Genomic DNA, 26,169 nt, shown 5'->3' with positions numbered 1-26,169 from the left:
GTCTTAACGCCAAATGTTCCATGTTTAGAAGGCTAACAGCAAAAAAAAATAAACAAATAAATAGACCAAACAATTTTTGCAATTTCTCCAGAGTACACCGATACCCCATGTGTAATGAAAAACCTTTGTTTGGACACATGGCAGGGCTCGGAAGGGAAGGAGCGCTATTTGAATTTTGGAGCGCCATTTTGGCTGGAATAGATTGCAGACGCTATGTCACATTTGAATAATTCCTGACATGTCAAAACAGCAGAAATCTCACACACTTTAACCCATTCTGGAAACTATATTTTTTTTATTTTTTTGCTGAGGTGGCTAGTTTTTGCAGGACAAGATGACAGTTTCAGCAATACAGTTTTTATCTATATATGACTTTTTGATTGTTTTATTCCACGTTTTGGTCACCTGTATGATGAAAATGCATCGCTTTTTCTACATTTTTTTTTTTTTTTGTAGTTACGGTGTTTACTGAAGGGATAACTATTGTGACAGTTTTAGGCCCTGTGCACACTGGAAAATGGAATTTTCTTAAGAAAATTCCGCAGGGTCTGAAAGTTTACCGCTCCCACGGTAAAAAAACGCGGCAGGTTTTACCGCGGTATTGTTCACGGTATTGCCGCGGTTTTTCCGCATGCGGGTTGGTACATGTGTTTTAATGCATTCAATGCAATAAAGAACATTGAAAAGGAAAAAAAAAAAAAAAGTTACTTCTGAGATAGATAGTAGATAGATAGAGGGATAGATAGATGACAGATCACTGCATTTCTCCCGGCGGTAGTGTGTTCACATTACCGGCTGTGGGAAATGCCCTGTGGTTACCTTTGCTGTCTCATTGCGAGGCTGCATTCAGTGCAGTGTGAGTTGCGGCTGGATGCAAGCATCGCAGAACGTGGATTACGCCGTGGAACTGTGTGTTTCGGGGGGTTAATAAAGGGGTGAAACAGGGGTTTTTTTGTGTTTTATTTAAAATAAAAGGATTTTTCAGTGTTTGTGTTTTTTCACTTTACTTACGGGTTGATCATGTCAGCTGTCTCATAGACGCTGCCATGATCAAGCCTGGACTTAAATGGCAGTAATCCGCTGCCATTTAACTCGTTATTACCTGGATTGCCACCGCATCACGGCATCTGGAAGAGCCAGGGACACTCCGGGACTGCCGCATAATGGATGCGACAGTCCCGGGGCAGCTGCGGGCTGATATTCTCGGCTGCGGGAGGGGGGGGCATTAACCCTGCCCCTCGCCCTCCCCAGCCTGAGAATACCGGGCCGCCGCTGTGTGTTTACCTCGGCTGGACGGTAAAAATACAGCGGAGCCCACGTGTTTCTTTTTCTATATGTCCGTTTGATTTGCATGTGCATGTGATCTGTGTGTAGTCTGTGATGTGTGTGTGTGTGTGTGTGTGTTTACTCTCTGCTTCACTTCCTCACATAATAACATCATTTCCCTGCAAACTGCAGGCAGCGATGAACATTATGTCCCGAAACCGCAAAATACCGGAACGAATAACGCAGGAAAACGCAGTGAACTGCACAAAATTTGCTGCCTGCGTTATTCCCTGTGGGATTTCACAATTACATTGCAGTCAATGGAGTGAAATCCCGCAGCGACGTGCGGAAAAGAAGTGCCATGCAATTGTTTTCGCTGCGGGAATCCCGCAGCAAAACATGCAGCTGTCAAAATCCACATAGTGCGCACAGCATTTTTTTTTCCCCATAGGTTTTGCTGGTGAATCACTGCAGAGATATTATGAACATTTTCTGCAGCGAAACATGCAGCAAAACCGCAGGAAATCCGCGGCAAAAACCGGCAAGTGCGCACAGGGCCTTATAGACGGTTTGTTCCAGATGCTGCGATACCAAATGTATGCACTTTTTTGTTTTTACATAAATATACATATTTATTGGCAACTGACACGCTCCTGTATGGAGAGTGTACGGCCGTGTCTGGTGATGGGATGCGAGACTCGCACAAGTTACACGCAAAGCACTCGCAAGTGTGACTCTGGCCTAAGGTTCGGTTCTGGACCTGACCTTCAGTGGAAGTCACTGATTGGTAGGTCGGCTCTGCCCATATGCAGCCAGCCATAAACAGAATACTTCTGGCAGAGGCAGACCAGGGTTTTTCCATTTCCTTCTGTTTTTTTGTGCACACTACATCCGCTAACACCGATTTTACCCCTAGTGAGAGCCGATAAATACTGCAAGTGGCTCACACTGTGCCGAGACCCGAGCATACCCAAGTACAGCGCTGCTCGCTCGAGGGGTCAGAATACGTACTGCTTCCGAACACTGATTTTTAATCTGTAGAAATAAATGTTTGTTTGTTTTTTAATATATAAAAGATGTGCAAAGCTAGAAAAACTATAGATAACTAGATAGATAGGTAGCTTGGACAGCTATTTCGCAGAATTCATAAATAATTAAAGGGAAAAAAAAATGACATGGGGTCTCCTCAGTTGTCACCTGTCCCTTGGCTATCAAAAATAGAGATGATGCCATGCTGTTTTATTATTATTAAGTTTATTATTATTAAAATAAATAATTAAAAAAAAAATGACAAGGTACAGCAGACAGCTGGGGGCTGGTATTATTATGGTGCTGAACCCAACTCTTCCCTATTGCCGTAGTGCAGTGACAATCAGGGTAATGGTTTATGGGGTTGATGCCAGCTGTGTAAGGTCAGCTGGCATCAAGCCCTCATGTTAGCAATGGGTGGGTGCCTATCAGACACCCCTTTTACTAGCCCAGTATATGTAAATAGAAATAAAACAAAAAATATTTTATTAAAAAACACCCCCCTCTCACTAGCCCTCATTCACCAATATGTATATGTATGTATATATATATATATATATATATATATATATATATATATATATATATATATATATATATATATATATATATATCCTTGCAGTTCGGCCATAATCCACAAGTTGGTTCCACAAAAGCGAACCTGGAAGACCTAAAGAAAGGATTAAAGAAATAAACACAGGACACATCCTTCGTTCACCAATTTATTAAAAGAAAAAAATAAGAGATCTTTGATGTTCCGACATAATCTGCATGGAGGTCCCACAATGTTCTCAGACTCGGTGTCCCAGCATTGGAAGAACGTTCAGAGATCTAAAATCATAGGCTAGTACAGCAGCCACCGCTTGCTCTCATGCCATGATGTGCGAGAACCGCTGGCAGCAGTGAACTGCGGTGACCTCATAAGGTTACCGCAGATCACTGACACTGGGTCATACAGAACATAGAATGAGAATCACTGGAGGCTGTGACGTCATAAAGTCACCGCAGTTGACGCTTGCGCTAATTTCTGTGAGACCTGGGTGCTGTAACGAGTGGTGACCTCATGACGTCACAGCTGTCGGTGGTTCCCATGCTACATTGTGTGACCCAGCATGCTGTGAACTCCGGTAACCTTCACTGCCGCCAGTGGCTCTCACACAGCAGGAGAGCCGGTAGTGGTTGCTGTTCCAACCTATGGAGATGGTTCTTCATAGGCTGGGACACTGAGTAGGGGAAAATTGTGGGACATCCACGGGACGTCGTCGGACCTGCTTTGGGTTTTGCTGGGGAATAAATTGGTGAATGAGGGGGGGTCTCTTGTCTTTACTTCTTTACTAATTCTCTCTTTTTTTAGGTCTTTCAGGTTGTGGACTACAGTACTTTGGATACATTAGATGACGTCAGAATTTAAAGGCTTTTTTTTTAGTAGATTGGTGAATGAGGGATAGTTGGGGGGGGGGGTTTGATAAATTTGTTTTTTTTACTATTTAGAGCTACTGTGTTAGTAATGGGGGTGCCTGATAGACGCCCATCCATTACTGACACCAGGGCTTTATGCCAGCTGTCAATTCACCATTACTAACAACAAGGCTTTATGCCAGCTGTCAATTCACAGCTGGCATAAACCATTGCTCCGATTGAAACTGCACCAGGGCAATAGGAAAGCCAGGGTTCAGCGCTAGGAGGCTGCTATTTGTAGGCTCCGAAGGGCCAAATAAACACGGACGTGTTTCACTGTTTCACATGGAGACATGGGACCTCTGTGAAAACACAAATGTGTGAAGAAACCCAATGATTCTAATCTCTATGCGTGTGAACGTTTCAAGAAAGTCTGAAAACAGACATCACTTGTATCGAACAGACGGAGGGGTGAAGGAGGCCTTAAGGGGGCTTTACACGGTAGCGATATCGCTAGCAATTTCTAGCGATAGCGACCGTGTAAGTATCCGCCCCCGTCGCGCATGCGATTGTTTGTGATCGCTGCCGTAGCGAACATTATCGCTACGCAGCGTCACACATACTTACCTGGTCGGCGGCGTCGCTGTGACTGCCGAACAATCCCTCCTTCAAGGGGGAGGGACGTTCGGCAGCACAGCGACGTCACCGCAACGTCACTAAGCGGCCGGCCAATCAAAGCAGAGGGGCGGAGATGAGCGGGACGTAACATCCCGCCCACCTCCTTCCTTCCTCATTGGGGCCGGCAGCAGGTAAGGAGACGTTCCTCGCTCCTGCGGTGTCACACATAGCGATGTGTGCTGCCGCATGAGCGATGAACCACAACGCTAAACAACCCTTACCGATTTTTAACTTTGGGACGACCTCTCCATGGTGAACGATTTTCACCATTTTTGAGGTCGCCTAAGGTCGCTGGTAAGTATTACACGCTGCAATATTGTTAATGACGCCGGATGTGCGTCACTAACAACTTGACCCCAGCGACCAAACATTAACGATATCGACGCGTGTAAAGCCCCCTTTAGGCTATGTGCCCACAGGAGCTTGTTTCTGCGGATTTTTCCGCGGAAAACCTGCGGATTTATCTGGATTTTCCATTTAAATCCACAAGTTTCAGCAAGTACAGACACTCCCCATGTTACAGATGTTTCTGAATCCAAAACTGCAAGGAAAAAAGAAGCAACGTGTGCACAGCACTACAGAATTCTCATTGACTTTGCTGGCATAGGCTGCTTTCACACATCCGGTTTGAGCAGTGCTGCTCAATCCGGCTGTGAAACCTGTGCAACGGATGCGGTGAAAACACCGCATCCTTTGCATAAGTTTTTTACATGCAGCCCGTCCAGTTTTTGCCGCTTGCGGCATGCTACTGAGCATGCGCAGTGGCAAAAACCGCATGTGGCGGCCAGATGCGGTTTTTGCCGCATCACTCCGCATCCGGCATCCATAGGGATGCATTGAGAAAAGCGCCGCATCGGCCGGATGCGGCGCGATGCGGGTTTTTTTTGCCGCACAAAAAAACGTGCCAGGCAACGTTCCATCCGGCCGCCGCATCGGTTGTGTTTTTCCTGCAAAGTGCCGGATTGTGCCGCATAGCAAAAACCGGAGGTGTGAAAGCAGCCATAAGGATATACATGCAGATTTGGGCAACACTCTGCACGATAAACTGCAACAAAAAAATCTGGTGTCACACTTGCAATTGCCTCGCGTGTATCTTGCGTTGCATCACCCTGCACGGACTCACACTTTCCGGACACAAGCGTCTCAGCTGCATAGAGATGCATGCAACCGACCCGCTCCTGTGAGGAGAGTGTGCGGCCACGACGGGTGATGCAACACGGGATACACGCGAGGCAATTGCAAGTGTGACACCAGCCTTAGTGAGTACTACTTCTTTTCGGAGATAATCCATCCACCTCACCGGTGGGGCATATCAAGATGCTGATTTGACAGCAGGATTATTGCACAGATGCGCCTTAGGCCGGCCACAATAAAAGAGAGCTGTAACTTTGTATCGCCATTCTCAGATCTTTATACTTTTTTTTACAAATTTCGGAAATTTTGTAAATCAGTACTAGCTTGACACCTCACAGTTTCGGTCTTGGCCTCGCCTCCTGACGCCCGCTCACAGCTCATTATTAGACTATGTGCCCACGGGACAATGTACCCACGGACTTTTCCGCAGGTTTACCGCAGCTGCTGCCCGGAATCCGCAGCTATCCATTGCTGCGCTATATGTGCGGCGTTGTTGCAGTAAATCTGCGGAAACATTGCCGATTTCGTGCAGAATTCCCACCCTGTATCTCCGTAGTGGAGGAGCGGGAATTCCGCAGATATTTCCGCATGAATAATTGACATGCATTTACATGAGGCTGCAGGACATCCGCAGCATATTCTACATCCGCAGCCTCACATACCGCAGAATTGATACAGCACTCCCCAAATCCCATAGGATAACATGGGGAGTGTCTGTACTTGCTAGAACCTGCGGATTTATCTAGAAAATCCAGATAAATCCGCAGGTTTTCCGCGGCAAAATCCTCAGGTACAGAGTCCCGTGGGCACATAGCCTTACTGTGTGCTGAACACCATAAAAACAAAAGAAAAAAAAAACAACCCCTGAACAATGGTGGATTTGTGTTCTGTGTGGTTTTTCACCATTTTGCTGCACCTTGATTGTACTTTTAGATTATTAAATGGCAAAATTAATGGGGACATTGAACACTACAACTTGTCAGAAAAACCCTCAGCAGGAGATGGTGGGAAAAATAAAAATGTGCTGGCTCTTTGAAGGAGAGAAAAATCTAAAAATTGGCCTCGTCAGTAAGGGGTTAAAAGCCGCCCTCCGGCCTCACTTCCTGTCATCTCTTTAGAATGATAAACATCAAAACAATTAAAAAAAAAAGTGTGTGTCGCGCAATGTGAGCTAGTGCTCTCTGTGTTCAGCCCTTTACCATCCAGTCTGCACATGTAGGTGTCCTATAACCAATGCCATGGCCGCCGCCTGCAGCCCCGGGCCCCGCGGGTCACTGCTCAGCCAGACGACACGTCAAACCCCAACTCCCACACTTCCCTAACTTACCTCACCGCTTCCGCTCGCTCCCATTGGCTCTGAAAATAAAATCTGCATTCTCATTGGTTAGTTAACGATCGATGAGAGCAGTGATTGGCTACAGTTTTAGTCATCCTGAAGCCCATTGGATAAGGATTCTTCGGCTTCGTCTTCTCCATGAACCGCAAGTCCAGGTGGCTGAGGACAGACTGAACCTGGGAACAGGGAGGAGAAAAGCGGCCCCCGGAGGCGGCACAGCCCGGGGACTGAGGGCCTGCTCCCGGAGGAGGAGAGCGCAGGTAGTACTGTGAATGTCCGCATACTCTCTATGTGACTGGGTGACCCAGACCCCTGACAGGTCAGAAGGGCATTATGGGAATTGTAGTTCTCCACATGTGAAGCTCCTTCCCTCACTCACTTGAGGTCAGCGTGTTATGCTGGGACTTGTAGTGCCACACTGCCCCCTTAGGTTGCTCTGAGCTTGTGGAAAGTTTCCTGTGTGTGTCAGCCCCTGCAAAAGGAAAAATACTGAAAAAATCCTGCTGGGGTGGCAGCTCACTTCTGACTCTCTGTTATCAGCCATGACCACATTACTGATGGGTGGCGACAGCAGCGGACAATTTCCAGGGTGAAGATGGCGATGGTGATGTTTCACGGAACCACCGGAAGCATCAGACCATCGCCGATGGGAACAATGGCTGTGTAAGACCTGTTCACACCAGTCAGACTGCGGTAAACCAGGCGCACAGAGCGATCTGTACTGCATCTGATGTGTCAGAGATCGCTCGGGGTGTAGGCCGCCATTGTTCTCCGCAGCGCCAGCGTCTACACAAGACCACGGGCTGCTGAGAACGATGCTTTGTAAGCAAAGTGGAAGGAGACGAACTTTAATTCCACCTATTGGAAGTAGCAATCCTAAAAGTCAAAAGTGACCCTTTAACGAGCCTTTTCATATGACTTATGCGGCCGTCACACGATACGATCTATCGTGCGATCGCATCCGCCCCCGTCGTTTGTGCGTCATGGGCAATTAGTTGCCCGTGGCGCACAAAGTCGTTAAACCCCCGTCACACGCACTTACCTGCTGAGAGACCTCGCTGTGGGCGGCGAACATCCTCTTCCTGAAGGGGGAGGGACGTTCGGCGTCACAGTGACGTCACACAGCCGCCGGCCAATAGAAGCGGGGGCGTGGAGATTAGCGGGACGTAAACATCCCGCCCTCCTTCTTCCTTTCGCATAGCCGGCGGGTGACGCAGGTAAGCTGTGTTCACCGTTCCCAGGGTGTCACACGGAGCGATGTGTGCTACCCCAGGTACGATGAACAACCGGCGCAAACAAAAATAAAAGATTTTTTAAAAATGAGCGACGTGTCAACGATACACGATTTGTTACCGATTTGCGAACGTTCAGAGTCGCTCGGAGATGTCACACGGGATGACGTCGTAAATGATGCCGGATGTGCGTCACGAAAACTGTGACCCCCGACGACATATCGCACGATAGATCGTCTCGTGTGACGCCCGTATTAGGATTTATGCCAGATCAGAGCCTCAATTTGCAGACATGGTGTTTCGTGGTGATTGTCCCTCGTCAGTGCAAAGTATGAGATCTGATCTGGCTGTATGAGACGCTATAGCGGGGTCTAAGGGGAAAACTTTTCTCCTTGCGGAGACTGACAAACCATTCTGGTTTCACTTATAACAGGGGCCTCTCCGCAGGATAATGTCCCCATCCACACCGCAAAGATAGTCAAGTAATGGTCCGAGAAACGTGACACTGAGTTTAAGACATTTGTTCATGTTTTATGTTTAGATGATCAATCAAACACCATAAAAATACCAGTCTAGCATCCTGAAAACTGTAAGCCTATGTCTCTGTACTTTGTAACCCTATAAACCTGTGCAGTCATGAAGATGGATGTACCTGCAGCTTTAAGGCTATGTGTATGTGCGCACGTTGCTTTTTTTATGTACTGATTTGTTGCACATAAAGTATGTTTTGGCAGGAAAAAGCAACTGAAAAACCGCTCACTTTTTCTTGCGTTTGCGCGGTTTTTTTTATATATATACTCATGGCGATCGCGGGGGTTCCTGTGCTGTACCCCCACGATCACCGTTGGGTCTCCGCCTGGTGCTACTGCCAGGACTCTGCTCTCACTGCCCGAATACAGACCACCAAAACGTCAGAGAAAATGTTGATGAGAAAGCAAGGGTGCTAGAAAAATGTAATGTATAATAGTGACATCTTAGGAATTATTATTGTTCTTTTTCTCCTAGCGCTAATGGATATTTTCATTGAGCTAGAAGTTCACCGGTGACAGTTCACAGGACAGGCGTTTCTTGTAAGTATATGTCCTGTACATTTTATGTAAAGAGCTGATCTGATGCAGGGTTACAATTAGGTATTTTTTTTTTTTATATTCAGTGAATCTGTCACCAGACTTCACATTATAAACTGTATAAATTAGTAAATAGACTTAGGACCTGATGAGGCGTATGTACTTACTATGTATATGCATACTTTAATATTGTATAATCCTGATGTAAAGAAGAGCATTTTATGCATCCTGCTGGAGCTGAACTCAGAAAATGTTTAGTTTTGCATAGGAAAGCTCTCAAAAATTAATATGCAGCCATTTTAATATGACTTTGAGTGAGTCCACCGTCATCATCAGGCCTAAGATCCATTTAATAGTATTTGCAGTTTCTATTATAAAATCCGGTGCCGGATCCTCTTTCACAACCAAAACAAAGTCGATTTGTTACCACTTTCACAATACAAACTGCATACATAACAAAATACATTCTTAGACCTGATGAGTCCAATATACCATATTTTTCGGACTATAAGATGCCTCTATCCTGTTATATACCCCCATCCTGGTATAGCCCCTATCCTGATAAATACCCCCATCCTGCTCATAATATACCCCCATCCTGGTATATGGCCTGTATCCTATGGCACAGAAAAAAAATAAACGTTTATACTCCCCTTTCCTCACTCCCTGCAGCATCGCTCGTCTTCCTGTCTGTGTCAGCAGCTGTGCAGCTGACCTGTGTGGAGCCGTTCCCATCGCGATGTCCTCCTGTTTGCTGGCTGATGTGTATGGAGAGCGCGCACAGGGATGACGTCATCGCGGGGCTCACCGTTCTCTGCACAGATCAGCGTCCGGCAGACAGGAGGACATCGCGATGAGCAGGGGAATGGTGACGGATGAGTATACCTTACTTATTCACTGCCCCCGCGCAGATGAGGCCTAGGGGGCAGTGAATACAGCCGCACATGATCACTCCAGGCTGTAGTTGCCAGGGGTGATCACGCGGGCCGGTTGTTAATTATGCACGCATCCCCTGCCCATCATCCCACCCACCTGTCAGAGAGATGATGGGCGGGAGGATGAGCGCGCATATGAAATGAGCGGGCGCATGTGGTCACGGCAGGCGATGCTACAGCCTGCTCGTGCCCCTGATGACCCTCATTCCCCGCAGCCCTACATTCAGACTATAAGACGCACTCCCCACTTTCCCCCAATATTTTGGGGGGGAAAAATGCGTCTTATAGTCCGGAAAATACGGTACTTTGAAAATCCAAATCACAATGGCTGTAAAAAAAAAAAAAAAAAAAGTCCTTTCTGATATTACAATGCTCATTCTGATATCAGGATCGTACAAGCAGTCTGACATAGATATCATAGTAAGTACACCAGTCTTACAATAGATTTTTTGGGAACAGTTTACTCCCACTTCTTCCGAGCTATATAATTAACTCTACAGCTGCTGAAGGACCATTCTTTGTAACTAAGGACAGGCCCTGCATGTCACTGGAGGGCACAGGAAAAGAAACTTCCTACGGGTTTGTGCACACAATAAGTAATTGTGCAGGCATTTCTGCATGAATGACATGTCTCATACCATGAAGAACACTGCATAAAAAAGCACTTTTTTTTTGTATCAATGCTTTTTTCAGAATGGGTAAAAAAAAAACCCTGAAAAGAATTGACACGTTACATATTTGAAACTGCTTCAAATCGGCCATGAAAAAAAAGCAAAAAGTGCATGAGACCTTAAGAATCTCATTCACTTTGCAGGTACTAGGAAATCCTTTCGTTTTTGTGACTAAATTTTGGGCAAAATCACAGCAAATACTTAAATGGGTTTCCCCATGAGTAAAGTTTATTTTAGTTTAATAGATCTTGGAACGATAGTACGGTAAGTTCCACAATTGGATGTTTAAAAAAAAAAAAAAAATGTTCCTGTGCTGAGATAATCATATATATGTGTCCCTGCTGTGTACTGTGTAATGGCCGTGTCTGACCGTACAGGAACATGGTCTGATCATACCACATCTCCTGGGTAGGGAGTTCTCGTAAGAGTATACAGATAGCATTGCGTGAGATCACAAACGGACAGAGAAATGCTTTACCTCACAAAAAGAATCCTCAATGATTCCCTGCTGTGATATCTGTATATTCTCTTTTGCTTCCTCCCCTGCCCAGGAGATGAGGTATGATCAGACCATGTCCCTGTACAGTCAGACACGGCCATTACACAGTACATAGTAGGTACACACATATAAGATTATCTCAGCACAGGAACATTATTTTTGTTTTTTTTATACATCCATACGTGGAAATTATTAATAATAATAATTAATGTTATTCCAATATCTATTGATTAAAATGAACTTTGTTAGTGGGAAAACTCCTTTAACATGTACTCTAAAAAAAAAAAAAAGTTGTTACTAACTAATTTTGTAGGGGAAAAATACTCAGTGGAGCACCACTTATCTTTGTATGATTGTCTAGATCTGACATCAGAATGTGATGTTTATACAGATATTATGTCAGGGGAGAATTCCCAACAATTATATCCTATATTTTGCAGCACAATAATAAGGGATAGCACAGGGCCTCTTTTTTTATTATATACTGGGGGACTGTTGTCCATATGTGTTTCAGATAAAAGTTAGTGGAGCAGGGTTTTCAAGATTTTTTTTTTTTTTCTTCTCGAGAGCCATTATATGATCCTCCTTTTAAAGAATAATCAATCTTTCCATATAACAGTCATGGCCATTATGTTTATAATCCATTGAAATACAGTACCCACAGTCATGGCCGTACGTTTTGGTACCCTTGAAATTGTAGCAGAAAATGAAGTATTTCTCCCAGAAAATTTTTGCAATTACACATGTTTATTTCCTTTGTGTGTATTGGAACAACACAAAAAAACCCCACACTGGAAAAATAGGCAAATTGGACATAATTTCACACAAAACTCCAAAAATGGAACAGACAAAAATGTTGACACCTTTCCAAAATTGGGGGTAAACAACTATTTTTCAAGCATGTGATGTTCGTTCAAACTACCCTGCGGCAAGTAATAGGTGTGGGCAATATGAAAATCACTCCTGAAATCAGATAAAAACTGTAGAAGTTGACTCAGTCTATACATTGTGTGTCTGTGTGTGCCATATTAAGTGTGGAGCACAGAAAGAGGAGAGGAGAACTGTATGAGGACTAAAATTGTTGAAAAATATCAACCATCTCAAGATTACAAGTGAGAGATCTTGATGTTCCTTTGTCCATGGTACGCAACATAATCAAAAAGTTGACAACCCATGACACTGTGGCTAATCTTCCTGGTGGTTGACAGCAGAGTAAACATGATTAATGGTTGCAATACAGAATAGTCTGGATGGTGGATAAGCAGTCCAATCAAGATCAAAAGAATGTGTAAAAAGAAATTGTAATTGCAGTAATTCTCTGAGAGAAATACTGATTTTTCTTGAACAATTTAAAGGGTGCCAACACTTTCAGCTAAGTCTGTATACAGTACAGACCAAAAGCTTGGACACACCTCCTCATTCAAAGAGTTTTCTTTATTTTCATGACTCTAAAGGGGGCTTTACACGCTACGACATCGCTAATGCGAACTCGTTGGGGTCACGGAATTGGTGATGCACATCCGGCCGCATTAGCGATGCCGTTGCGTGTGATACCGATGAGCGATTTTGCATCGTTGCAAAAACGTGCAAAATCGCTCATCGGTGACATGGGGGTCCATTCTCAAAAATCGTTACTGCAGCAGTAACGAGGTTGTTCCTCGTTCCTGCGGCAGCACACCGCTCCGTGTGACACCGCAGGAACGAGGAAGCTCTCCTTACCTGCCTCCCAGCCGCTATGCGGAAGGAAGGAGGTGAGCGGGATGTTACGTCCCGCTCAGCTCCGCCCCTCCGCTGCTATTGGGCGGCCGTTGAGTGACGTCACTGTGACGCCACACGGACCGCCCCCTTAGAAAGGAGGCGGTTCACCGGTCACAGCGACGTCGCCGGACAGGTAAGTATGTGTGACGGGTCTGGGCGATGTTGTGCGGCACGGACAGCGATTTGCCCGTGTCGCGCAACAGATGGGGGCGGGTACCCACACTAGCGATATCGGGACCGATATCGCAGTGTGTAAAGCCCGCTTAAGGCTATGTGCGCACTAGAAAAGTGATTTTTCTCAAGAAAATTTCTTGAGAAACTTCTGTGAGTTGAAGATTACCGCACCTGCGGTAAAAAAACCACACCAAATCCACGGGAAAAACGCATGCGTTTTTGCCACGGTTTTTCCGCAGGTTGGTCCCTGCGTTTTTTTTATGCTGAACAGAAATAAATAATATAGATAATAGATAGATAATGGATAGAGGGAAAGATGGATAGATGAATAGATAGATAGATGAGAAAGACCTATATAATGTCCCACCCCCTGCATATTCTAAGCTGGCACCCTTTAGTGACTTTCATGTGGCACTAAAGGGTGCCTAGCCTTGTATTTAGCCAAAAAATAAATAAATAATAAAAAAAAAATGACGTGGGGTTCCCCCTATTTTTGTAGCCAGCTAGGGTAAAGCAGACGGCTGCAGCCTGCAAACCACAGCTGGCAGCTTCACCTTGGCTGGTAATCTAAAACAGAGGGCACCCCACACTGTTATTTTACATTAAATAAATAATTTAAAACAAAAAACGTGGGGTCCCCCCCAAATTGGATCACCAGCCAAGGTAAAGTGGACAGCTGGGGTCTGATATTCTCAGACTAGGGAGGTCCACTGTTATTGGACACTCCCCAGCCTAAAAATAGCAGGCTGCAGCCGCCCCAGAAGTGGCGCATCCATTAGACGTGCCAATCCTGGCGCTTCGCCGCAACTCATCCCGTTGCCCTGGTGCGGTGGCAAACGAGGTAATATATGGGGTTGATGCCAGATGTTTAATGTCACCTGGCATCAGGCCCTGGGGTTCGTGATGTCACGCGTCTATCAGATACCTGACATCACAAACCCAGTCAGTAAGAAATATAAAATAGACAACAAAAAAAGTTTTATTTGAAAAAAAAACACTCCCCACATTCCCTCTTTCACCAATTTATTGATCAGAACAATCAATTCCACGTCCGGCGTAATCCAATAAGGGGGGGGCGTCCCACGGCAATCCATACCATAGTCACTGTCCCAGTCCATGAAGAACAGAATGTTCCCCATTGGCTGGGAGAGCAATGCAGTGACCTGAGCTAACATCAATAGCCCAGGTCACTGCAGGGGATGCCGAGCGCTGCTGTCAGGAGGTTAGATGAGATCATTACCTGCTGTGATGATCTCCTGCAGTCCTGCCATCAGCGCTGTCACTGCCTTCTATGCCCACCGCGTTGTCAGCAGTATCGCGAGCAGCCCGTGACGTCACCGCTAGTGACAGTCTCGGGCCGCTCACGAGACTGGCATAGACAGCAGTGATTGCAGTGACGTCAGGAGGCAGGAGATCATCACAGCAGGTAATGATCTCATCTCACCTCCTGACAGCAGCGCTCGGCATCCCCACGACTTCACGCACTGCTGTGTGTCAGTGTCTGCCTGCGTTGCAGGGTGACAAGCTGCTGACACTGCGGACAGACACTGACACTGCAGGGCGGGCAGCCGCGGGGCTGGAGCGGGACACAGACTGCACGGGCACCTGGAGGTCACACGGAAGCGCTTCTGTGTGGCCTCCAGGGAGTGTGACGTCTGTGTTTACTCTGCTCCGCTTCCTCTTCTGTCATAATGACATCACTCCCTGCAAAACCGCAGGGAGCGATGAGCATTACCGCAGGTAAATCGCGGCTATACCGGGGGTATACCGCACATCATTTGCTACCTGCGGTATACCCCCAGAATTTCGCGATTACATTACAGTGAATGGAGTGAAATACTGGGGGTATACCACAGGTACCTGCAGAAAAGAAGTGACCTGCACATTTTCTCGAGAAATTTTCTCAAGAAAATCTTCACAAAGAATTTTCTTGAGAAAAAAATGCAGCGTGCGCACAGCTATTTTTTTTCCCCATAGGTTTTGCTGGGAAATGTCTGCACAAAGATTTCAAACATTTCTCAAGAAATTTCCGCAGCAAAACCGCGGGTAAATCCGCGGGTAAAACGGCCTAGTGCGCACATAGCCTAAAAATTGTAGATTCACATAGAAGGCATCAAAACTATGAATTAAAACATGTGGAATGAAATACTTAAAGTGTGAAACAACTGAAAATATGTCTTATATTCTAGGTTCTTCAAAGTAGCCACCTTTTGCTTTCATTACTACTTTGCACACTCTTGGCATTCACTCTGCGGTCCAGCTCACCCCCAAACCATCTTGATTGGGTTCAGGTCTGGTGACTGTGGAGGCCAGGTCATCTGGTGTAGCATCCCATCACTCTCCTTCTTAGTCAAATAGCCCTTACACAGCCTGGAGGTGTGTTTGGGGTCATTGTCCTTTTGAAAAGTAAATGATGGTCCAACTAAACGCAAATTGGATGGAATAGCATGCCGCTGCAAGATGCTGTGGTAGCCATGCTGGTTCAGTATGCCTTCAAATTTGAAAAAATCCCCAACAGTGTCCCCACAAAGCACCCCCACACGATCACACCTCCTCCTCCATGCTTCACGGTGGGAACCAGGCATGTAGAGTCCATCCGTTCACCTTTTCTACAAAGACACGGTGGTTGGATCCAAAGATCTCAAATTTGGACTCATCAGACCAAAGCACAGATTTCCACTGGTCTAATGTTCATTCCTTGTGTTCTTTAGCCCAAACAAGTCTCTTCTGATTGTTGCCTGTCCTTAGCAGTGGTTTCCTAGCAGCTATTTTACCATGAAGGCCTGCTGCACAAAGTCTCCTCTTAACAGTTGTTCTAGAGATGAGAAGGTGTGTCCAAACTTTTGGTCTGTACTGTATATGTGTATAGGGGTGAGGGTCTGGGTCCTAAGATCACTCAAATATCACCCTAGACAAGCACAGCTCCTGCCTGAGCGCTCAGAGAAGACCTCGCCACGTTTCTCAGGAGACTTTTGACTAATCAATGTGAGGCTTCGGTCCTGGACCTTTAATTTCTGCCTTATTTCCAGAATGTTCAGATATTAGACATCAGCAATATTCTTCAGATCTGCTCTTTGATGTGCATTGAGTAAACCTATGAATTCTCGCTCTATTTGTGGTTTCCTTCGCTCTGGCTTTCTGGATGTCGGCCAGTACATATTTATCCCATAGCTCCATATTCACATCTGTTAGACAAGGCCGTGTCTGTGAGCGCTTGTTGAAAAGATGTGTACACAGTCATTTCTTGGGAGGAAATGTCAACAGTAAAAAAAAAAAAAAAAATCAATGTACTGGAGGGAAAAAAGCCTGCTGCTGTAATGTGTTATCATCCAGTGCGAGCAAGGTCTATAGCTGCAGGACACAAATATCACATCCACCGAGGACTTTAAACTGAACAGCTGACACGTACCTCAAGGTATGATGTTTAGTCTTGGATCTTGCCTTAATTACACCTGTATTATTTATTTCTTGAGTCAGCACTTGGCGGCTGAACATCAATGTAGAAAAGAGTTGCACTGTTCAACTACATTTACTGTTTACATTCACCTGGAGCTAAGAACAGCTGATCGGTGGGAGTGCCGGTGTCTGACCCCACCAATCTGCTATGACCCACACTAAAGGCCCTGTCACACACAGAGATAAATCTGCGGCAGATCTGTGGTTGCAGTGAAATTGTGGACAATCAGTGCCAGGTTTGTGGCTGTGTACAAATGGAACAATATGTCCATGATTTCACTGCAACCACAGATCTGCCAAAGATTTATCTCTGTTTGTGACGGGGCCTTAAGAATAGACAAAAAATGAAAAGGTATCCTATATAAAGTATGTCATGCACACTGAATAACAATCAATATAGTTTATCAGGTGACTCAGTACAAATACGCTATGTGGCTAAAACATTTACAAAAGTACATGATGGCACAATAGTAAATGCAAGACCTAAAAAAACACCATAAGTGTTAGGGTCAATAATATTCCCTAACTCATCATAAAAGATGGCAGGATGGGGGACATAACTGCAGGCAGGGGACCGGGATGGGGGAAATTACTGCAAGAAGGGGACCGGGATGGGGGACATTATCACAAAATGTTGGCCAAAATCACTAAATTGTTCTAATGGTAAGGCTATATTACAGTATGTGGCCAATTGGGGGGGGGGGGGGGGGGGGAAATCTTAAAAAGTCAAAATAAAGCATAAAAGTTACCCCTAGAAATACTGTATTATATATAAAATAAAGTAAACAAAAAAAAGATTATTGCAACATGCATAACTACCTGAGCTATAAAACTGTACAATGAAATGCCATTTAGAAAATATACACTACAAAAATGTTCAAAAAAATTATCAAAAGCTATAGAAACAAAAAAAAAATATATAATCACTGCATCGTGTACCGTGTATCTAATGCCATCATGTGCGATACAGCCTGCAGTGCCACGTATCTAATGCACATCATGAGCAGCACAGTGGCTTTGCAGCGCTGGGTTCAAATCTGACCAAGGACAATATCTGTACGGAGTTTGTATGTTCTCCACGTGTTTGCGTGGGTTTCCTCCTGGTGGTCCAGTTTGCTCTCACACTCCAAAGATATACTGATAGGGAATATAGATTTACATGTCTGTAAAGCGCTGTGGATTTTAAGGGAACTTATCACTAGATTTGGTGACTATAAGCTGTGGCCACCTCCAGCGGGCTCTTATATACAGTATTCTAACATGCTGTGTAGAACATAAAAAACAGTTTATAATACTCATCTAGAGGAGGTCGCTGCTGTGCAGACTGCTCAGATTGGTGGCGCTGTTCTCCGGGACTGGCGCCTCCTCTTTCAGCCAGGCGCGCTCTGATCTGCAGGGCAAATCAAAGTATTGTAGTGCGCTTGCGCAGGTCCTCAGTACCGGCCTGTGTGTATGACATAGGACGCGTCATGCATGCCGGCTTCTGAAGAAGGAAGACCAAGATGGCTGAAAGAGGGTGCGCCGGCCCCGAGTGTGTGTGTGTAATATATATATATATATATATATATATATATATATATTACATGTGGGGGGCGGGGCCAGGCCGAGCGGCCAATCCGACGGTTGTCACTGTAAGGACACAATTTTGGAGCAAGACAGACAGAATAAGGCATATATATATATATATATATATATATATATATATACCTTATTCTGTCTGTCTTGCTCCAAAATTGTGTCCTTACAGTGACAACCGTCGGATTGGCCGCTCGGCCTGGCCCCGCCCCCCACATGGATTGGCCGTTTGGCCAGGCTCCGCCCCCACACGCCATGCCCCCGCACGCGATGCCTGCTAGGCCACGCCCCCTGCACGCGATGCCTGCTAGGCCACGCTCCCCCACACACTATGCCTGCTAGGCCACGCCCCCCGCACACGATGCCTGCTAGGCCACGCCCCCCGCACACGATGCCTGCTAGGCCACGCCCCCCGCACACGATGCCTGCTAGGCCACGCCCCCCGCACACGATGCCTGCTAGGCCACGCCCCCCGCACACGATGCCCGCTCGCCCACACCCCCCCACACGGGCACCTGCACACCTCCCCCCCCCCCCCCCAGGACAACTCCTCCCATTATACTCCTCTTTCCCCAGGGCTACTCCTCCCATTATATTCCTATTATAATCCTCTCTGAGGGGTCCGAAGCATGGGGGATGGAGCACTATGGGGGGTGCAGCATGGGGGATGGAGCACGATCGGGGGTGTGCAGCATGGGGGATGGAGCACGATGGGGGGTGCACACCTCCCCCCAAAACATACACGCACCGAACAACACACCACACACACATTGGGAACCACAAACACCCCCTACACAGACACCCACTCACACAGACAACGCCGCACACACAAATATACGCACATACCGCGCAACACACACATTGCACAAAACATACCTCCCCCAAAACACACACCGACACGCAAATAAACTGCGCAACACACACAGCACCACACACACAGCGCTCCACAAACAACACAACACACAAACACTGGCAACTACACACAACAACATCTATATATATAACAAAAATCATACATTAACTACACAATAAATTCTAGAATACCCGATGCGTTAGAATCGGGCCACCTTCTAATTATATATATATATAATAAAATATGAGCCCACTGATGGTGGCCACAGCTTATAGTCCCACAATGCTGCTTATCTAATGCTCATCATGTGCTACAGCCAACAGAGACTTGTACCTGATCTCCACAGGTCAAGTGGATGTAGCGGGGCCACACATTACACCATTGCTCCCATAGAGGTGTATGGCGTGATGTCACACATTACACTTCTGCTCTTATAGAAGTGAACGGAGCAGGTATTACACATTACACTGCTGCTCCCGTTCTATGTGATACACTACATTGATCCCTGTATCATATATCATCATATGTGAAACAGTCCACGTATCTAACAGCGTATGATACAACAAGCAGCACTAACTAACAGATTCTGCACTGCCATACGTCCTCAGTGACACTGTCCACATCTCGCTATCACTTTGCAGTTACCAGTGTCTCTGCGCTGTGATCCTAAGCTTCATCCGCCCTTATCTTTTTGTAAATGTTCAAAAGGAGGGGAGGAGGAGACATCAAGACATGCTTGCTTCCCAATGTTGTTTTTATCTGAACATGGTGACAAGCAGAAACCACAGGGGCCAATTTCCTTTTCTCTTTTGATTGGTCACTGAGGATTGGGACTTATCTGAGCTTCTATTTCAGGCAGCGCAGTGGGGGGAGGCTCCTTCTGCAGCCAGTACCCTGGTAGCGGTGAATGCACTGTTGCTGAATTTTATTTTAGGCTAAAGGCCATGGCTGAAGACTCTACTTTTACATGGCACCTTTCTAGCCAATAAAGAGAGCTAGTAAATGATCTTGGTATGAGAGGTCACACACCCCAGCTACACCCCTAACAGATCTGTGACTGACAGTGAACTTTGTGGATGTTTGTCAGGATTGTTGGAATGGAAGAATATACAGTGACTTGAGCCGTGTTTACTTGTTGATGTGTAATATCAGTTCGAGGTGCAGAAAGCGGCCGTACATCCATGAGCACCCTTTATTTGCCCAGCCGCAGTGAGCGAAACGTGATCTTCCCTCTGTGTCCACACAACACCCGGTATAACCATTCTCCTGTCAGTAATGGTGACCACATGGGCTGCAGCTTCTGGACACTTGCCATGGTTGGGTATATAAAGTACATGTCTGTCGTCGTCCACAAGATTATGAACATGACTTGAAGTTGGATGAGATTTTAATTGCTTTGACCTTCAGGGGTAAGGAAGCCCTGCCCGTGTAGTATCAGATGTAGCTGCCTGAAGCATTACTCCGAGTAGGCGTATCTTGTCTGTATCAATGTGAGACTGTGTTTGTTTATTTTTATATTTTTACATTATTTTTCATACCAAACCTCTGTTTCAATAACTTGATAATGTCTGCATTGCTCTTCCAGGTCTTTAATAACCATGCGCCTAAAAAAGGGTCCTTCTCACTCCTTCCATCCTCCGACTACCATTCATTCATCTCTAGGAAGCCATGTTTACACATTTACTAATGGGTCTGCAGATCGTGACAGCTCCTCAGAAGAAGAACTTGACACTATGGAGCTACGAGCTAGAGGAGGAGAGCTTCACAGACAGAGCGCATCAAGGGAAAAAGTGGGGGACATCGTTCTGTTAGAGCACACCATTACAGAGAACGACAACCTTAACAAACTGGCACTGCAGTATGGCTGCAAGGTAATAATTTACAGATTTCCTTACACCTCTACACGTGGATAAATGCACTGGCTGTACTGGAAAAGGGGCTGGCTTGGTTTCTAACATAAGTCAACCACCAGCCCCCTTAAACACTGCTCTAGAAGGGAAACCTGTGCTCTGTTGAGCACGAGCTGAGAATCTAATCGACCTAGTCTCTAGAAGGAGTAGTAACTGAAGCTAATTAGCTGTATTTTGTCTGAGAAACCCCTTTAAGGCTATGTGTGCACTAGAAAGGGCCTTTTTCTTAAGAAAAATCCGGACCCTCTTAAAGAATCCCGCACCCGTGGTAAAAAAACCCAGCGAAATCCGCATGCGGTTTTACCGCGGATTTTCCGCAGGTTGGTCCCTGCGGATTTTTACCATTATCTATGGCAGAAATCGCAGGTACCTGCAAAAAAGAAGTGGCATGCACATTAATTCCGCAGTGGAAAATCTGCGGGTATAAAACAAACGCAGTGTGCGCACAGCCTTTTTTAAAACCCACAGGATTTGCTGGGGAATGACTGCAGCAAGGTTAGACACATTTGCTGCAGTAATTTCGTGACAAATTCCCGGTAAATCCACAGCGTGCGCTCAGGGCCTTAAGGTGTTATTTGGAACTATGGTTACTTTTTATTATTGGGCTAACCACTTACAGGCAGGTAGATACTAATTACCTGCCTGTTCTACCCAGTGATGATATCTGCCGGCTCAGGTGGTAACTCTCCTGCTTCATTTCACCTCACGTCAACAGAACAGCTCTTCCTCTTCGGCTCTGCTCTGCTGACGGGGGTTTCACTGCCGACATCATGCAGATTAACCGCTAGCTCAATGCATTTAAGCCGCAGGGAGTTTTCTGTCAATTAGCATCACACCTGCAGTGATGTCCTCCACATCAGAGCAGAGCGAAAGAGAAGCTGCTGCTCTGTTGACATGTCAGCGGAAGCCGCAGGAGCAGTCTGTCACCACTTTGATCCAGCAAAAATCATCGCTGGTAGAACAGATAGGTAGTTAGGAACTATGTGCCTGTGAATCCTTAGCCCCATAGGAAAAAAAATAACCAAAGGCTTGGATAACCCCTTTTAAGGCGACCAGACATGTCAACTGAACCATGACACTTTTTTTTTGTCAGGGCCAGCCAACCATCTCTTGGGTTTCACCATGCACTGATCTTTTTGTTTCGACAGGAGCTAAAAGGCTGCCAGGAGTTTATGCCCTTTACTTCATTGAGAGCGCATGCTCCAAAGTGTAGGGAAAGTGGGAGAGGAATATCTGTTAGACAGCAGCTCAGTATGGTGTATGTCCACCTTAAAATGGCTAATGTCAGAAATTGGTGGGATCGGCAGACATTGTAATGTGTATGGTGCCTGCAGACTCTTCCCCGACACATGATATTTAGGAGATACAGATCAGACAATATTTAGCATTTTTACTAACTGTCTCTTTTTTTGTAAAATAGCAGAGGAGCTGCCCGCGGAGCCATTCGGCAGTGGCTTAGTTCCTCCCAGCCCTTTAGGGGCGAGATAGGAGACAGCGCAATAAGCACTTGTACATCAGCTACATCAGCTATTGTATGTGATTGCTCAGCTTTTAGGCCTACATACACATTAGATAAGTCTGTGAAAACTGCCAATTTTTATTTTTTTTTGTAACGGAATCAGCCAATGATTCCCCCCCTCTTTCTAATAGATTGTCAGTGGAGCTATGGATTAGACAATTAGCCTTCAGTCTCTCAATCCAATTGTTTGGTGGGTGGATGAGCCGCTATCGATTCTGGCAGCAGATTACTCCTCTCTCCTGATAGAACAGGAGTTCTCTGCCTAGCTGTGTTATGGTTTATGGGTGTGTCTGGAGACATAAATGGGCAGATTTAAGTTTAGCTAAAGATCTGGTCTGACCCTTGTAAAGGGAAGGCAGGGGAATGAATGACTGGTCTAAAGATAAAGTGTAAAATGGAGGAACGCTGTTTATGTCTATTGCATTCACCTTCCTTGTTAATGTCCTTTCCGTTCTATAGGTTTCTGATATTAAGCGAATAAATAAGTTATTAACAGAGCAAGACGTGTACGCCTTAAAGACCATCAAGATTCCAGTCAAGATTCATGGCTTTTTAACGGAGCAGCACAAGGAGACAAATGCACAAAAGGGCCGATCAGCAGATTCCATAGACATTGTCATTGAGTCCGGCGACGAGGCATCAGTCACCGTGACGGAAAACCGGGATGTAACTCAGTATTTCCGGGAAATAGACCAGAACATTGAGGCTGCAGCGCAGAACCAGGAGCTGTTCAGTGAATCATTGGACCTTGGTACAAGCAGCCATCATCTCTCCACCAGCTCAAGGCACAAAAACCCCAATCTAGGAGCAGATTGGGGTATACGATGGTGGAATGCCGTGTTCATTATGCTTTTAATTGGGATTGTGCTGCCAGTATTTTATATACTCTACTATGAAAAGTGGAAAGGCCAAGAAAGATCACAGTTTGGCAATTTCACTATAAACATTACTCCAAACATCAGCACAGAGTTTGCCGATCAGATGGCAAGACCCTTACCGCGTCCACAGAGACTTTTTGACACAGGAGGGTAAAGTGTGAAAGAGGAACAGTTTCTTTAGGCTGAGTTCACATCCAGTAATCTTCTATTAGGCCTTGGATCTATTTGTGCATAGTATTCGATGCAAGAGCATCAAAAGCGATATGCTAATGACCCTCTTAGTGGGAACCGAGGGTCATGCGACTGATCCAAACTTCTAATCGGATCACAGCTGTGAAAAAGGGGGAGGGAGCACTTTCTCCCCTCTCTCCGTGGCCTCTCTCTGCATATATCGCACTGCTGTCTGATGTCATCCGAGTGCAGTGCGATGTTTCACACGCACCCATAGACTTGTATGGGTGCGTCAGCCGAGACTTGCTGCCAAACGCCGCATGCTGCAATCCATTTCTCATGCTGATATAACATGAGAAATCAATCGCAAATGGACACTGCCCCATAGGTTTTACTGGTGCGAGTGCAATCTGATGTCTTTTTGTATTGCGCTCATCTGTGCAAAACACAAGTGGAACCAAGGCCTTCGAACGGAACCAGCAGCAATCCGATTGCAAAAAAAATTTGTGCAGACACAACTTTTTTGGTCAGCCTTTAAATAATTGATTTTTGCAGGATTTGTTTTTTTTTTTATCATTGGAGTCTATGGAGAACATTAACTGATTGCTATTTAGCCATGTATTTTTCTTTCATTTGCAATGGATCCGTTTTTTTGCTCACTGGATCACTTTAAAATGGAAGATAAATAGCAATCCGTTAATGGATCCATTCTCCATAGACTTCCATGCTAACAAATACGGATCGGGCAAAAATTATTTAAAAACAGATCCAATCTAACGGATAATTACTGGACGTCTGAACTCAGCCTTTGTCATAACAGAAACAAGCTGCTCACTACATCCATATTACGTCAGTGTTGCTGGGGGGGTTTACGATTAACTACCCCAGGGGCACGCATCAGATTTTTTTGGTTTGTTGAGTTATAGCAAAATATTTAATGAAAAATACAAATTGCTTTCTGATGGGCTCATTTCCTACACCTCTTGGTCTTGCCCAATAATGTTCCTCCAAGAGCCAACCTCAAGATGTCAGGACTGTCCAATGCTGCAAATGGTTACCTGCTCCTAGATTCCTCCGTTAGATCCTGCTGTCGCAGACTCGAGCTTTGCTTACCCCCATTTCTTTTATGATCGTGTTTACATTGGTGTTTTGCTTTGGCAAGTCATATTTTCAACCTTGGTGATATTCATCTTTGTAATATGAGTACAGTATTTCAGTTTGCACAGCCATGTTCCCTGGTTCCAGGTCTGATACTGTGGAATTACAGGACAGGGTTGTTCGCTGTGCGTTTCTGTGTGATTACTCTCCTCCACCAGAACGATTATTCACTGATCATCTAATTCTGCATGTAAAATGCAACCATGTTTCAAAAAAATATCAGAAAAATGTCTTGTGTGACCCTCAGAATCATTTACCTACGGCTTAGCTTGTGTCTTCAGCTCGAGACGCTGGGACGTGCTCCTCCCTGGTTTGTGGATGTCAGTGAGATGTCTGTCCAGGTATGAAGACGTATATATTTATTTATTTTTTAGTAAACATTACTGATAAAACTGACAAATACAATCCTTGTTTTTACATGCAAGAAAAATCTTGGACATCTGAATGAAGTCTAACAGACAGGTACCATTTAGAAGGGAGTTCTGTGCACCACAACATGACCTTCTAGATGTGACTGCATGACCTGGGAGCTGCCCTCAAACATTTAGCCCAATCAATGGCTCCAGCACGCTCCTTAGCTTCTCAGACCATGTATCCTGTCTCTTCACCACCTTTAACAAAGAGGATGTGCTATTAGTAGTACAGATCTACTGTCTATAGTATTTTTTTCCTGCTATTTGGATAGAAAGAGGTATTTTACTATACAAAAATGAGATGGTAGGTGAGAAGATTTTAATTGGTGCAGGTCCCACGGCTGTTATGCCTACTCAGAGCCAGAACGGGTAATTTACGACCATGGCCAAGTGTTTGAATGAACTGGCCGGTTATATATGCGCTTTTTACTCCATTCATTGTTTATAGGGCTGATGATGACAGCAGAGTGTCGTGCATCCTCCTCTGAGCTTCCGCCCCAGCTTAGGGAAGTCATTGGGAGTTGACTTGTCCATCGATGTTGCATGATGAGCTCCTCAGGGAAAATATCCAACGCAGTGAAATCCGCACTTCTGGTATCAGACAGTATATTACAGCAACACTTGTTCCATTGGCGTACATGACATTTCATAATTCTCCACGGTGCCAACTATTCTAATACCTCATCTAATGTGTATAACAGTGTCATGGCTGCTGAGAGGACCGCTCTGCAGGAGATCTTATTTATGACACTGTAAATAGAATTATTTCTTCTGTGAAGGAAAAAAACAAAAAACTTGTGTACGATTTGTATTAAGAGTTGGGAGGAATAAAATATATTTCTGTGTAAAAAGGAGTGGTAGCTGCTTATTTACTCACATAGTATCTTCTGGCGAGTCAACCACAAAGTATCAGATCATTTCTGGGTTCTCATTTTATGAGTATTCACTTCACAAATTATCAGAAACAAATGGAGACAGTCCAAGATCCAGGAGAGATGCCAGTTTCTACACGTATGCAGGCCGAAGATGGCTGCAATGTCCCAGAAAACCCAATCATTA

The 26,169-nt window shown here is 45.3% G+C and overlaps 2 protein-coding genes across 8 annotated transcripts in view; one reads left to right on the top strand and one right to left on the bottom strand.

Moving 5' to 3' along the window:
- Positions 1 to 6,921, bottom strand: part of LOC142301811 (putative E3 SUMO-protein ligase RNF212) — a 94,963-nt gene extending 88,042 nt beyond the window's left edge. For 5 of the 6 annotated variants that reach the window (XM_075342834.1, XM_075342835.1, XM_075342837.1 and 2 more), the window contains exon 1: positions 6,705 to 6,809. In XM_075342834.1, coding sequence (XP_075198949.1) covers positions 6,705 to 6,720 — 16 coding nt within the window. In that variant the 5' untranslated portion in view covers positions 6,721 to 6,809. Of the gene's footprint in view, positions 1 to 6,704; positions 6,810 to 6,832 lie in introns of those variants that run through there. The other variant, XM_075342836.1, reaches the window with a different exon arrangement.
- A 59-nt stretch (positions 6,922 to 6,980) lies between these two features.
- On the top strand, positions 6,981 to 25,948 carry LYSMD4 (LysM domain containing 4). Of its 2 annotated transcripts, XM_075342831.1 has the most exons (4): positions 6,981 to 7,101; positions 9,079 to 9,143; positions 20,647 to 20,932; positions 22,950 to 25,948. In XM_075342831.1, the coding sequence occupies exons 3-4, from the start codon at positions 20,660 to 20,662 to the stop codon at positions 23,520 to 23,522; spliced, it is 846 nt and encodes a 281-aa protein (XP_075198946.1). In that variant the 5' UTR covers positions 6,981 to 7,101; positions 9,079 to 9,143; positions 20,647 to 20,659; the 3' UTR covers positions 23,523 to 25,948. The 2 variants fall into 2 exon arrangements, with proteins under 2 accessions (XP_075198946.1, XP_075198947.1); XM_075342832.1 differs by lacking the exon at positions 9,079 to 9,143.
- Positions 25,949 to 26,169: the final 221 nt, after the last annotated feature.

The sequence above is a fragment of the Anomaloglossus baeobatrachus genome, chromosome 4, assembly GCF_048569485.1.
Source record: "Anomaloglossus baeobatrachus isolate aAnoBae1 chromosome 4, aAnoBae1.hap1, whole genome shotgun sequence".
In the NCBI taxonomy this organism is placed as follows: Eukaryota; Metazoa; Chordata; class Amphibia; order Anura; family Aromobatidae; genus Anomaloglossus; species Anomaloglossus baeobatrachus.
The sequence above is the reverse complement of the archived record's forward strand: the minus strand, read 5'-3'. Positions and strand labels throughout refer to the sequence as shown.